The 12,433-nt window shown below is 33.2% G+C and overlaps 1 protein-coding gene across 1 annotated transcript; it reads right to left on the bottom strand.

Annotated features, from left to right (window-relative positions):
* Positions 1-5,722: 5,722 nt before the first annotated feature.
* Positions 5,723-12,146, bottom strand: LOC128996670 (uncharacterized). Its single transcript, XM_054422100.1, has 3 exons — positions 11,886-12,146; positions 7,915-8,195; positions 5,723-7,165 (listed from the first exon to the last, which is right to left on the bottom strand). The coding sequence occupies exons 1-3, from the start codon at positions 12,037-12,039 to the stop codon at positions 6,419-6,421; spliced, it is 1,182 nt and encodes a 393-aa protein (XP_054278075.1). The 5' UTR covers positions 12,040-12,146; the 3' UTR covers positions 5,723-6,418.
* Positions 12,147-12,433: the final 287 nt, after the last annotated feature.

The following is a 12,433-nucleotide window of genomic DNA, read 5'->3' as shown; positions in this document are numbered from 1 at the left end:
CATTATTGCGAAACACTTTATACTCTGGAGCTCACGTTAAGCTGTATGTCTAGCAATCTAAATACCAAAATAAACTGTATCAGCAATTTAAGACGTACTTTCTCCGATTAGCTTGTCTACAAATCTTAACATGGACAATCAGAAGGATTAACTATGATATTTTAAGCTTAAAATCACAAAAGTTTTTTTAACCTTTGAACAGTAATTTTAACAACTATGGCGTTGAACCATCTTGTTTTAAGTTAAAGGAACTGTAGCAATATTATATTTTAATCAAAATCGTTTGAGCAGTTTTTGCAAAAACCTTTTTTCCCACTATCCTATGGATTTTTATGTTGAAATCACATTTAAAAAATAAAAAAATGAATAAAACACCTGGAGGTGCCATAGATTAGTACCTGCATTGCCGATCTCATCAAAATCGGACCACTTGTGAGGTCTGTAGCTATGTACACATCCAAAGACAAACATATACACACACACATACACATACACAGCCAGAGATCAATTCGAAAACTACTATTTCATTACTAGGAGGGAAAGTGACTCTTTTCACCCAAGCTTGGAAATACGATTTAGTACCAAAAAGACACTTTCGCTCCGTGTGATTAACATATATTTTCATCATAATATGGAAACTTCTAATCGCTACAAAATTGTACCCATTATTTGAAGTTATACAAAGTGGTCATCAATGTTTACACTATCTTAAAATATCGTGTACTAGCAGAGTCGCACGGGGTTGGCGTATAAGTATAAAATGCTGATTGCAGGTTATACTTATAGGATTACTTTTAAATATCTGCAGGGAGCAATCAGAAGGATTACTCAAATCATTGTACTCGTAAATTTCTGCAGTTTCATGCGTCACCAAATCACTTTTTTTCCTTCATTGCTAAATACCACTTACAATCACTAAATTTGAGTTTTGGATGTTTCGATGCAATTAAGTTTTTTTCTCTCTCTCTTGATCTTGTTAATATTTTTTATTTACTATCATCATTAAGTGTCTAAGTACTCCTGAATGTTTATGGACCTGTGTATAGCTGTATTAGCAACTCATTCCCAAACACAGACGGATAGTCTACTTGGGAATTATTTTTCCTGTACACACAATTGTTAACAAACATGCAACATTAATAATTCAGGAATAAAGAGATTTTGATTTGATTTGATTTGATTATTCGTGCTTTGCGTTTGTAATGGGAGAAAATATGGTTTTTTTGTTGGTTCAAATTAGATAATGTCTTGAATGCAAAAAAATTATAGCACTGCACACCTTATAGAACCAACTTGTTTAGTTGAAACAGCTGACTAAAATCCTTTATTCCTTTTAAATATGAATACTCATAAGAGGTTAACATGGGAAACTCCAGAGCGACTGGGGCAGAGCCCGAAAGGATTTTTTAGATAAGAATATGTCTATATGTTAATCGGGAATGTGAGCTATCATCATACCAAATTTCAACCCAATTCGACCAATAGTTAATGTGTGATTGAATTTAAAACAAACAAACAAACATACAAACAAACAACCATACATACAAACGTACATACATACGAACATACAAACAAACATACAAACATACAAATATACAAACATACAAACATACAAACAAACAAACATACAAACGAACAAACAAACAAACGTACATACATACAAACATACAAACAAACACACAAACTTTCACATTTATAATATTAGTATGATTTAACAACGTTTCATAATGCGTTGATAACATTTTAAACGAACCGAAAGATTTACCAATTTTGTTTGGTTCCCTATTTTGAAGTTACCCGAAACCGATGATTTTGCTGACGATTTAGAGAACTAAAAACAGCTGCTACACACCACACAGCTGTGACAGTATTACGAAAATTACTATTTTATTCAGGGGGATCCAAAACGAATATTTTCACAAAACAAACTCGAAAATGTTGACAAAAACAATATAGGCCTACCTTATTCCTGTTCTAAATATGGGGTAGAAAGTAAAAAGATGTGTTTTGAGGCGAGGAGAATCTCATCTGAAACCTATAGGATACCACCTGTACGAGTAACTATACAATAATTAATTCTCATATTCATGATATGTATTTGGAGAAGAAGTTAATGTTATTGTTAAGCTGCATTAACAATAAATCATGGATAAAACCCTTTCTTCCGCACTTCAAACAATCGTTGGTAGGCTAGCAGGGATATCTCTTTACAAGGGGGAGGTCTGACTGAAGCCACTAATGCTAATGTTTTCGCTTTGATGGATTATATTTTGTGCGAATCTATAATACCTTTGGCCCCACTTTCGATTCAATCAGTGAATTTCTAATTAGTTCAAATGCAATATTTTACGTTAGGAAGTGGCAATTGAGGGAAAGTGATAAATACGAATTACTAATTATTAGAGTAAAAAATTATGTTTTCGTAAATTATGTTTTACTTGAAAACATTTGATTGAACCAATGTATATTGAAGATATATGAAGATTGTCTTTAAAAGGGAGTTTATACTTAAACACAGTAGTCTTAATATATAATATTATAAATGTGAAAGTTTGTGTGTTTATATGTTTGTTTGAAGTTCAATCACGTATTATCTACTACAATGGTTGTTTTTGTGTGCCGGGAAGAGTTCGAGCCGTCCTCAACTCCGCCAGACGCTGAGGAGAGAATCGAAGCTAAACTGTTGATGTTTTTGGACTCTGCGCAAACCTAAGCTGGTAGGGAACTTCACGTAATGACGGTTTTACGCAAGCGTTTGAGACGAAACCCAGGACAAACTTCAGTTATTAAAAGCATTGAAGCTTACTGACAAGCCAAAATGCTCAGATATTTACCATAATAGCTTCGATTCTTGTTGATATTCTTTGATTTTGTTGACAGGATTTGTGGTACCGTACTCAACTAAGCAACTGAGCAACTGAGCAACTGAGACAAAACATGATCTTGTCAAAACAAACTTATAAACACGCCCTTTCCATTAGTGTAACAATCAGCTATATGAAATCACAGAAACAGACATACTAACCGTTTAGTTTTTCACCATTCTTTTTTAATAACCCTGGTACAATCAGTGAAATTGCTATCATGAAACATTAGTGAAATACATGTACGTATTTGAAAAATGATTTGTGGCGCATAAAATTAATTGGATTAAATACATAACACTGTTTCTAACACAACTTTAAATTTTATAGCCAATTTAAAATTGTCTGTATTACTTGTATGATAATTACAAAGGTAGACATAGTCATTGTTCTTTTTTTATTTGACACTTTCCCTACACTCCTTCTCCTGCGATTACGATCAGCTGATTTAAATTCAATTGATAATTCAATTGGAATAACGGGAAATGTATGTACGTATGTACGGTGATGCCAATGGAACCAAGTGGAAATAATTCTAAGCCACTAAACAATACTTCAAACAATAATCCAGATTGTTAACAATGTTCAAATAGTTTAATTTAACTAATATAATAACCTTATTGCATGTGAAAATATAACTATAGAATCATATCGCATCGAGCAAAACTCGTTCCCCTGGTATTGGATTATAAACGAACTGATTGTATATAGATACAGACTCTTACTGGCTTGCTCAACGTTATTTCACATTAGACTGAAAGTCACCTGTTTGATGGGAAGGGTGTAGTAGAGGTTTGGTGGGGTAAGGCAGAAAGCGTCATTTTGATGGATAGCATTTTCCAACATTATGCCTCTACAACTCCTATAATCTCTTTATTGCTTTCCATTCTTCACACTAGAACACTGACACTAATATCGTGGTTTGGCTACTTCAGTTGACAGGATTTAAGTTTAGAATAGTTTATGTGTATATTTTAAAATAAAGTATACGGTGGACCCCTATTTGCATGGACGCTTATTTGTGTTATGTAAATATATGTTTGATATATGTTGTATATGCTTATATGTTTGAAAATATGTTTTAAGATAGAACTTAATACGTAGGTGATAGCAATAATATTTTGGTCGATCGAACTATTTCGAGACCAATATAACACCCACGGATGTAAGTTCTTAATAAATCGTTTATAATTATATAAGGGTCTGGTTAGAGAGATTTCATGCCCATGTGTGATAGTTATGTTGATGCATACAACTAAATATTTCCTGACTAAAATAAATCCAGACAAAAAACGATCATAATGATATTATATATTTTAAATTGGTATATTATGCCTCCAACATTTTAAGAAAAAGTATGGGGAATACTGAATCATAGATTTATACATGTGGGACGTGTGTAAAAATACCAGGTATTGTAGCAGTGAAAATAAGACGAAGAATTAGATGGCTTGGTAGTGTACAAAGAAGGGAAAAAGATAAAATCCAATTGAAGACTCCCATCGAGAAGTGCATGATTAGGGTGAAATGGTTATTACACTTTCAAGGCATATCTTTAGCAACTCTGTCCTCAGTTCAATTTTAAATCAAAATATCGCATGTAAATTGCATGTACGATGTTTTACAACAAAAGATCTCTAAAAGTAGGTAAAAGTCATACAAACAAAGTTTACATAGGGAAAAAATTGGTTAAATTCTTCTGCACATTTCTGTAACCCAAGAAGTTTGTGTGTATAGATTTAGCAGGTACCAAAGATGCTTGAGTTCTTGCTTAATCATGGAACCCCCCTAAAGAAATATAATTAGGACAGTGAAAATTATAGACCTACATAATTGATACTTATTCAATCAACGTTCTTAAAAACCTCCTTATAGAAACATTTTTGAAAGCACTTTCCTCAACAGTTTCAATCAAAATATTTCTTAAACGTAAACTTCAAGAAGACTTAAAACAAGAGAGTTGCGGTACAGCAGCGTGCTGAAGGGATGCTGCGAATGGGTGGTGGAGGGCTGCATGGCAAACCACGTGCCAGCCCACGTGAGTCACGTGGCCCACCTCGGCACACAAACAATACATAGTGTAAACAGCTGTTCTGTCATTGTTGTCAATTATACAACTCTCTGCTGTCCAGGCAATCTAACTGTCACGTCGAATCGTGTCTACTTATGTAACAGTAGGAGGGGGAGGGGTGCAAAAGGTTATGAGGTATTTGGTCAATCTCATATCGTGTCGTGTCGTGTTACGGTGATTGTTTAGTAAGACTATAAAGGTTATAAGTTTATTTTAAATTGACTTTGAGTTTATAGTACCTGTCAAGCTCAAATGGTAACCGAGGCGGTGAATGATTCTAATATTGAAGAGGAAAAAGGTTATATTATGAAGGTCATTCAAAATGTCACAAATATATTGCAGTACATGTCAGCAGTTTCAATGGTATTAGTCAGGAGGTTACATGTTTCAACGTCATGCCATTTTTAAACCCCTAAATCCGGGAAGAATGTTAAATTATTTTCAGTTGTTTCTTTGTTGGTTTATACACATGATATTAGAGGGAAGATCTAATACTGTTGGCCGTAGGGGATTGGCTGGCATGGCAAAACAATGTCACGTGGATGAAGAATTACAGATGCAAAATAATTGTAAATCCACAATTATCAATAATTATCAATTGAGATTGGGACCACCTACTTGCGAATTTAACGTATAAGCTAATATCACAGTTTCGGGTTGGTTAGAATGAAATTAAATTTATCACAGATTATATAATTAAATCAAGAACAGCGTTTGATATTTTTTTTATAGTAATATTATATTTTTTAAATCTTGTATCTTTTATATTTCATTTTTTTAATGTCAATGTAAACAACATTTACATCAAGGTAAAATAATAAGTAACTTATTACGTATTTAACCTTATTTTAACCTAAGTTGTGGTGAAATGCACACACACGTTTTTAAATAAACAATTAATTATTTTGAGATGCTACATATTTATTATCACATCAAATCGTATACAAAGTTTTCATCCTAGTGCCCATGGTAGATAAATTTAATATTCTTCTTTAAATAATTATTATTACACATTTCCCAAATGATAAGATGGTGCAAGTTTTAAGTTATTAGTGTAGATATAATTTGTTACATAAGTTTCAAGGTATTAGATTATATTTTTTAAACCCTGAACCTTTTGTAAAAGATTTTTGGCGTTGATGCCACTATTTTCCTGTGGTTCATTCTATAGTCATTTGTGTTACCCTAACATCATAAATGTTAAGTTAACAAAAAAAAATATATATTTGTTGGATTATTGTTCTTAGATTAGAATGTAAGAGTATTATTTAAATAGTTTTTTAAGAACACTACCTTTGCTTTTTTACTACTGTTCATTTTAGTTAAAAAAATGTATAGTTATGACTTGCATTTAAAATTAGGAAACTAATTTCAACCTTAAGTAACTAGAAAAATAGTTTACCACCTAGTCAAATTGCGTTTATGTACTACAATAATATAAATAATACGGTGTATATGGTCCATGTTTGACCAAATATATTTTCTACGCTATGTGATTAAACACCCCCCTCTGATAGGCAAATCTCACGATTTCTATCAGTCTTTCCTTAAACCCCGGAAGAACAAATTTGTCCAGAAAACATCCATCTTTCTTTTCTTCCTCACTAGCTTTTGTCATTTCCCCGAGCAATTCCCCTTTAAGATACAGCGCTGGAAGATACGCCATTGCTGATAGAAACCCATATAGTTCCTTCGATAAGAGTTCATCAAACATCAACTCTTCCGATGGAATCTCGAATGAGTTTAGGTTGGACAAAGCTTCTTGGAACGATGCCTTATATAGTGTGATGAACTCTACACAGTTTTTGACTAGAAGGGAATGACTAATACTTGTGTAAAGGAACAACCAGAAATCAACTGCTGGTGAAAGAAGCGCTGATGCTTGAAAGTCTATAATACGTATTTTGTCTTCAGAGTCTTCTGATTTCCAAATTAAGATATTATTGTACCAAAAGTCTCCGTGGACAAGCACAGCCACATTCTTAGGTTCACGAAGCTCTCTCATTGATTCTGTCACTCTTCCGTGAAGTCTTCTGAGTGATGTTGCTTCCAAGTTCATGTCCTTTTCAGCTTCAATGTACCGTATTACTCTTTTAAGGCACGTTTCCATCATTGATCTGTTGTTTGATAAAATTAATCCAATAGGTTTCAGTTCTTTTACGGTTACGTCGAATCTTTCCTGGTCTACCATCCGAGTGTAGTACGAAGCAGCATGAAACTTGGCGAGTTCCTGAAACAACATTTCAAATGCAGTTTTAAATCTTATAGTTGTAACGAAGAAAAATCTAACTCTAATTAAGTAAATTGCCATAATTGAACATTAATCAGTTTTGGCATTTAATTTACTTGAATTTAATTCTTAATAAAAAATGTGTATTATGGCTTTTGGTTCACAGATGTCTCCGAGCCTAAGAAACACGCTAATATATTTTTTTTAGATGAGTCGATATCAGCTTTTATTACGCCAAACCTCCGAGTCATACTAAATGCCATTCGCAATTGGTATGATATGAACCCCCAGCTCCGAATACTCACGCTCTCACAACGTAACGTGTAACAACTCCATTGGTGTTCCTACTTATCATGACCAGAAACCATCCAACATAGTTGGGAAAAGTTGGAGATTTTCTCCACAAAACTTGGGTCTTCAAATCCGAAAAAAATCAATTTCAAACTAATCTTACAGTTTCATAAATTACTTGTCCAACGTTGAAAATTAAAGTTGGAATGTTCCTAATTAAGTTTTTGTACACGTTTCCAATTTAGATAATAACATTTACATATATAGTACATATATAGTAACATTAGATAGTAACATTTACATCGAAAATTTTACTTAAGCTTTTTTAACAGCAGTACATGAGAAAATGAAGATCGAACTCCTAACAATCCTTATCCGCTACAACTTTTTTTACACAATATGTATTTTACAACTCACAATTAATTCTTAAGCTTTCAATTCTACTATTACTGAATTACCTGCACAATACTTATAGCAGCTGCAAAGTCGAAACCTTCACTGGCCTTTCCAGAGCCGAACCCTTGTTCTTGAAGATCCTCCAGTATTATGACGTCATTGGATACATGATAGTAGCTTGGACAAGGCAACCTGGTGACGTCAGCAGTCCGCATAATCAACGGTAGAACCTTGAGGTACACCACCACCTCATTGTCGAACGCGTCGTCCATGCTGAACAGCTGACTGTTACCTTCAAAGAGAGTCTTTCGTTTGACGAATACGCTCTTGAAGTAAGGTCTGACTGGAAAAAAATACGTAGTTAGTAATAAGTTTGGATAAAAGCGTAGATACCCTTTTCTATATATGAACAGATGTAGTAATAGAAGAGGCGCTGCCAAGTTAATCTTACCATCGACTTTTAAGAGTGACAGTAGGCTTCTGAAGCTATTGTAAAAGGTTAAGTTGTTTTATGTTGGTGGAGTTTGAGTTTGACTGAACGTTTCTGTCTTACTTTGGGTTTTTTTAGGATTCCATCCTTTTAGCGAATTTCCCTATAGGGATTTAATTTAGTATGATTTAGTATATTGAAGCGTTATTATGCGCCTAATTGTTACGGAGAAAATTCAAAAAAATTTTAATTTTAAAATTCCCATGTTATTCTTATAGAGAATAAGTCAACTGTTGTAGTTTGCTTGTTTATGAACATATTTTGATCAAATTTGGAAAATACATTAATATCTTACTAAACCACAGTACCTTTTAATATTTTACATTAAAAAAAACTTTTACCCTCCCTGTTGCAGCAAACCTAAGTACTCATTAAACTAATTCTGTTTAAATAGGGAATAAATGTGATATTTTAAGGAGACATTTTAGTTTAAATCTAATAAGGCAGATGGAAATTCGCTAAGTCTGCAGGTTTGCTGCGGCGGGGGTATTACTCTTTGGTTTCAGTATAAAAGAACCTGTGTTTGAGAGTCTCCGGTTTCAATTCAACGAATTCGCTATGCACTCTCAATTTTAGATACGTTATATCATTTTATATTTTGGCGCCAACTCATCAGGGTACGTATTGTTTGGTGAAGATGGGAGAAGGGTTCAGTATTAAATGATGTCACACAATTTGTGACTGAATAAGATCAGGCGGTTCTATAGCCAGGGGCATATTAAAAGTCCAATGATTAAAGACAGACGCAATTTTTTAGCCTAAAAACCACTGAGTTTAGTCAGGATTGAACTTGGCCTGGCGAATTGGAACCAAATTAAGCTGTAGAACCATTAATAAAGTGAAAAAGGTATATATTTCATAAGTAAGTATTACATTTTCTGTCTTGAAATCCTTCCGTCACGAAGAGCAATACGCTAAATTGTTCATGTCTAACGATGCAGTGGAAAGTCAAGAAGTAACAATAAGTCAATTACGATGACAGCATTGAGATAACTTCAAATTGCAGTTGACGGATAAGAATGACTTACAATTGAGTGCATTCTCGTGCCAAGGTTATCTAGCAAGGAACTGTTTACTACCTTGCAACATAAGTAGTGTGACCTTCAGATAACAGCCAGCTTTAGTGTTGGTGACAAATATAATATCTCTTTGAATCACACCTGCACCAAAGCTGCAATGTATGCATGTGTATGTTGTACAATGTATGTCTAACAATATACCGGGGGTGTACCATGATACTCTCCCCTTTTTAATTTGTGAACGACTGCATATATTCAAACTAGCTTCAATACACGTTGCTAGGGTAATGTAAAGTATTTCTTGGTGGTGTTTTGAAATTCACCCCCCCCCCCCACCCCTAAATAGGGGTTGATAGGGGTAGCTTAAGATTTTTAAATGGCAACCCCTATCAAGTAGCACAACATTTTAAAGAGCTTTAAAAAATAAATTTAAATTAATGTCTTAAATCTTACTTTGATCAAGGTACCAATTTAGTGTTGCCTTGCTTCGATACGACAAATGTTCAACAAGTTATGAAACGAAATTTTAGACATTAATTTAACTGAAACTTTACATTAAATTACTTTTATTTTTTGCATGCCTGTAAATGTTCAAATAACCATCAGTACACGTGACCAGGGTGATATCATGCACTTTTTAACATAATTTTGAATTTCATCACCCATCCCCAAATTGGAGTTGCTGGTGGGGTTTAGATTTTTTTAATACCAACCCCTATTTGTGGGTGGGGGTGAATTTTAAAAACACCACCAAAAAGTACTTTGCGCCACGCTACACTGTTTTAACAAACTTCCCATGCAAGGATTTGGTCCAGAAAACAGCTGGTTGCCGCTAGCTTAATCAAATGGGGTTTAACTACGTACTATCTACTGTACTGTAATGTGTTTTTACCGGACACCAACCAGATGATTATATTTTGGCAATGAACGGTTTTAAACAATAACAATAAGTTATGAGCAGTGAGTGCTAGTCCTTTAGTCATTGGAAATATATAAGGATCTGTAAAAATTGTTTATTGTCACGTTAGCTTAGAGTAGTATAGCGTAAAATATCGTACGTCACTCGTCCAAAATGTGTTTACCGTACTCGTATGGTAATCCCGCCTTCGACTTCGTCTCGCACGGGAACGACCCTAGGAAGATTAGAACGACCACACTCGTCCGGTAAACACCTATTTTCAGGACTTGTAACGTAATATACTATTACATTACCCTACTTTACATTATCCATGAATTTTGCTACGTAAGATGCGTTTTTCGACAAAATCAAAATTAATATAACATTTATTCAACTTTGCGGGAACATAAAGGTTTGTTAATATACACTATACTTAGTTATCCAAACAAACTGATTATTAATCATATTTCTAATTATTGATGAAATAAATTATTGTTCCCAAATAATAAATGCTATTTCTACCAATATTTAACAGTAAAACTATATATATTACGATAACTTTTTCGATACTAAAGTACAGCTTCGTTTCGGTGTATTCGATTATTAATTAGCAAAGGGCAATACTATGTTACAAAGTATATCACAAATAACAATTAATTGGTTCCAACTACGTTGTTACGAATATGATAAGGTATACTGATGGGTTTTGACAAATTTCTTTATAGTTTAATTTTATTTCAAGGCAAAAAGTAGAAGTAAAAAATTATCCTATAGCAAAATGAAAAAAGTAATAACATAAAATATTTTCTAATTTTCAACAGTGTAAATATGCAATATGTGTAAATGAAAATGCAGACCTTGCATTATTTGACGTTTAGTATAATCATTGTAAAAAGACTTGTACTTTAAACACAGGAATATAACAAACTAACGTTAATCACAGTATTTCAATCATAAAATATTTCAAAGGAAAAATGCCATAGTATTCTGTATTTTCTGCCTAAAATAAATACTAAACGTGTCATAAATCATTTGTTTTTGTTGTTATAGGTGAAAATTAGGTTAATATAATCTGACGATGTTGTGTTTTATGTGTTTGGTCTTGTTTTGTATTCAAGTAAATGTGAGAATAATCATATTTTTTTATATTTTATGCTGGACTCCAAACAATCAATAATTATAAAATTATAAAATTATTATAAAAAATCTCATATAATATGTTTATTTTTTACATAACTTTACGGGTTGAAAACAATTGTTATTAACTTTCATCTAAGCCAGTTCATTAATCTTGCATTTAATCATAAGATTTTAATGAAAACAGATATCTAAGGGATTTTAGAGTTAAATCACTAAGATTTCAAATAACATATATAGCGCTTTAATAGTTTGTGTACGATTCCGAGATTTAAAAAGTCAATTAAAATATTTGACCACGATGTTTTAACCTAATCAATTGTAAGAAAGGGGGCCCTTACAACAACACAATATACCGAGATAATATTCGGTCTAACTGCCGTGAACCTTCCAAGGTACCGAACAAATAGGTAAAACCTTCTCACAAATTATCCTACAAATCAACTACTGCTATTAAAATTATACCAAAATGTATTAAAAAGTACTCACCATTAGCAATTTTCCCCTCAACTTTCACAATACTCACAACCGACATAAAATTTTGACCTGGCTCAGTACAAGAGGATTCGACCAAGGAATCAATCTTTACCTCAACTCCTTCATGGTTACTGAGTACGTTTTGTAAAAATATTTTAAAATCCATCGTAAAATGTGCTACTAATTTTTCACAAAAAAATAAAAATATTGTTTGGATTGTAACATAGACAATGCATAACCTATCGAGTACTCGCCCGATGCACTATTGCACTATTGGTCTATGCAACTAGGTTTTCATAGCCAAGGCTAAAGCGGTAAGTGCATTTATTACGTTACAATGTCAAGTGCAGTGGTAAGTGTGTCAGTGCAACATCTACGTCATTGGTGCATTTGGCGGGAGATATACACTTTTAGAGGGAAAAAAGTGATTCTTTCAAATTAATTATCGGATGGGAAGCTATTACCAGTTTTTTACCAGCACAGCTATAAACTAAAATTATCAAACAGTAAAACAAATTAGCTAAAACAAATAAAAATTTATGATCAATTTCCATGGGGGT

This window comes from Macrosteles quadrilineatus, unplaced genomic scaffold, assembly GCF_028750875.1.
Source record: "Macrosteles quadrilineatus isolate MER2022 unplaced genomic scaffold, UCM_ALF_1.0 Scaffold_6__1_contigs__length_79288215, whole genome shotgun sequence".
Lineage (NCBI taxonomy): Eukaryota > Metazoa > Arthropoda > Insecta > Hemiptera > Cicadellidae > Macrosteles > Macrosteles quadrilineatus.
The sequence above is the reverse complement of the archived record's forward strand: the minus strand, read 5'-3'. Positions and strand labels throughout refer to the sequence as shown.

Coding starts and splice junctions, on each gene's coding strand:
- LOC128996670 (XM_054422100.1), bottom strand. CDS start 12,039: ATGGATTTTAAAATATTTTTACAAAACGTACTCAGTAACCATGAAGGA. Junction 8,196..11,885: donor TGAGGGGAAAATTGCTAATG/GTGAGTACTTTT, acceptor ATTTTTTTCCAG/TCAGACCTTACTTCAAGAGC. Junction 7,166..7,914: donor CTGCTATAAGTATTGTGCAG/GTAATTCAGTAA, acceptor ATGTTGTTTCAG/GAACTCGCCAAGTTTCATGC.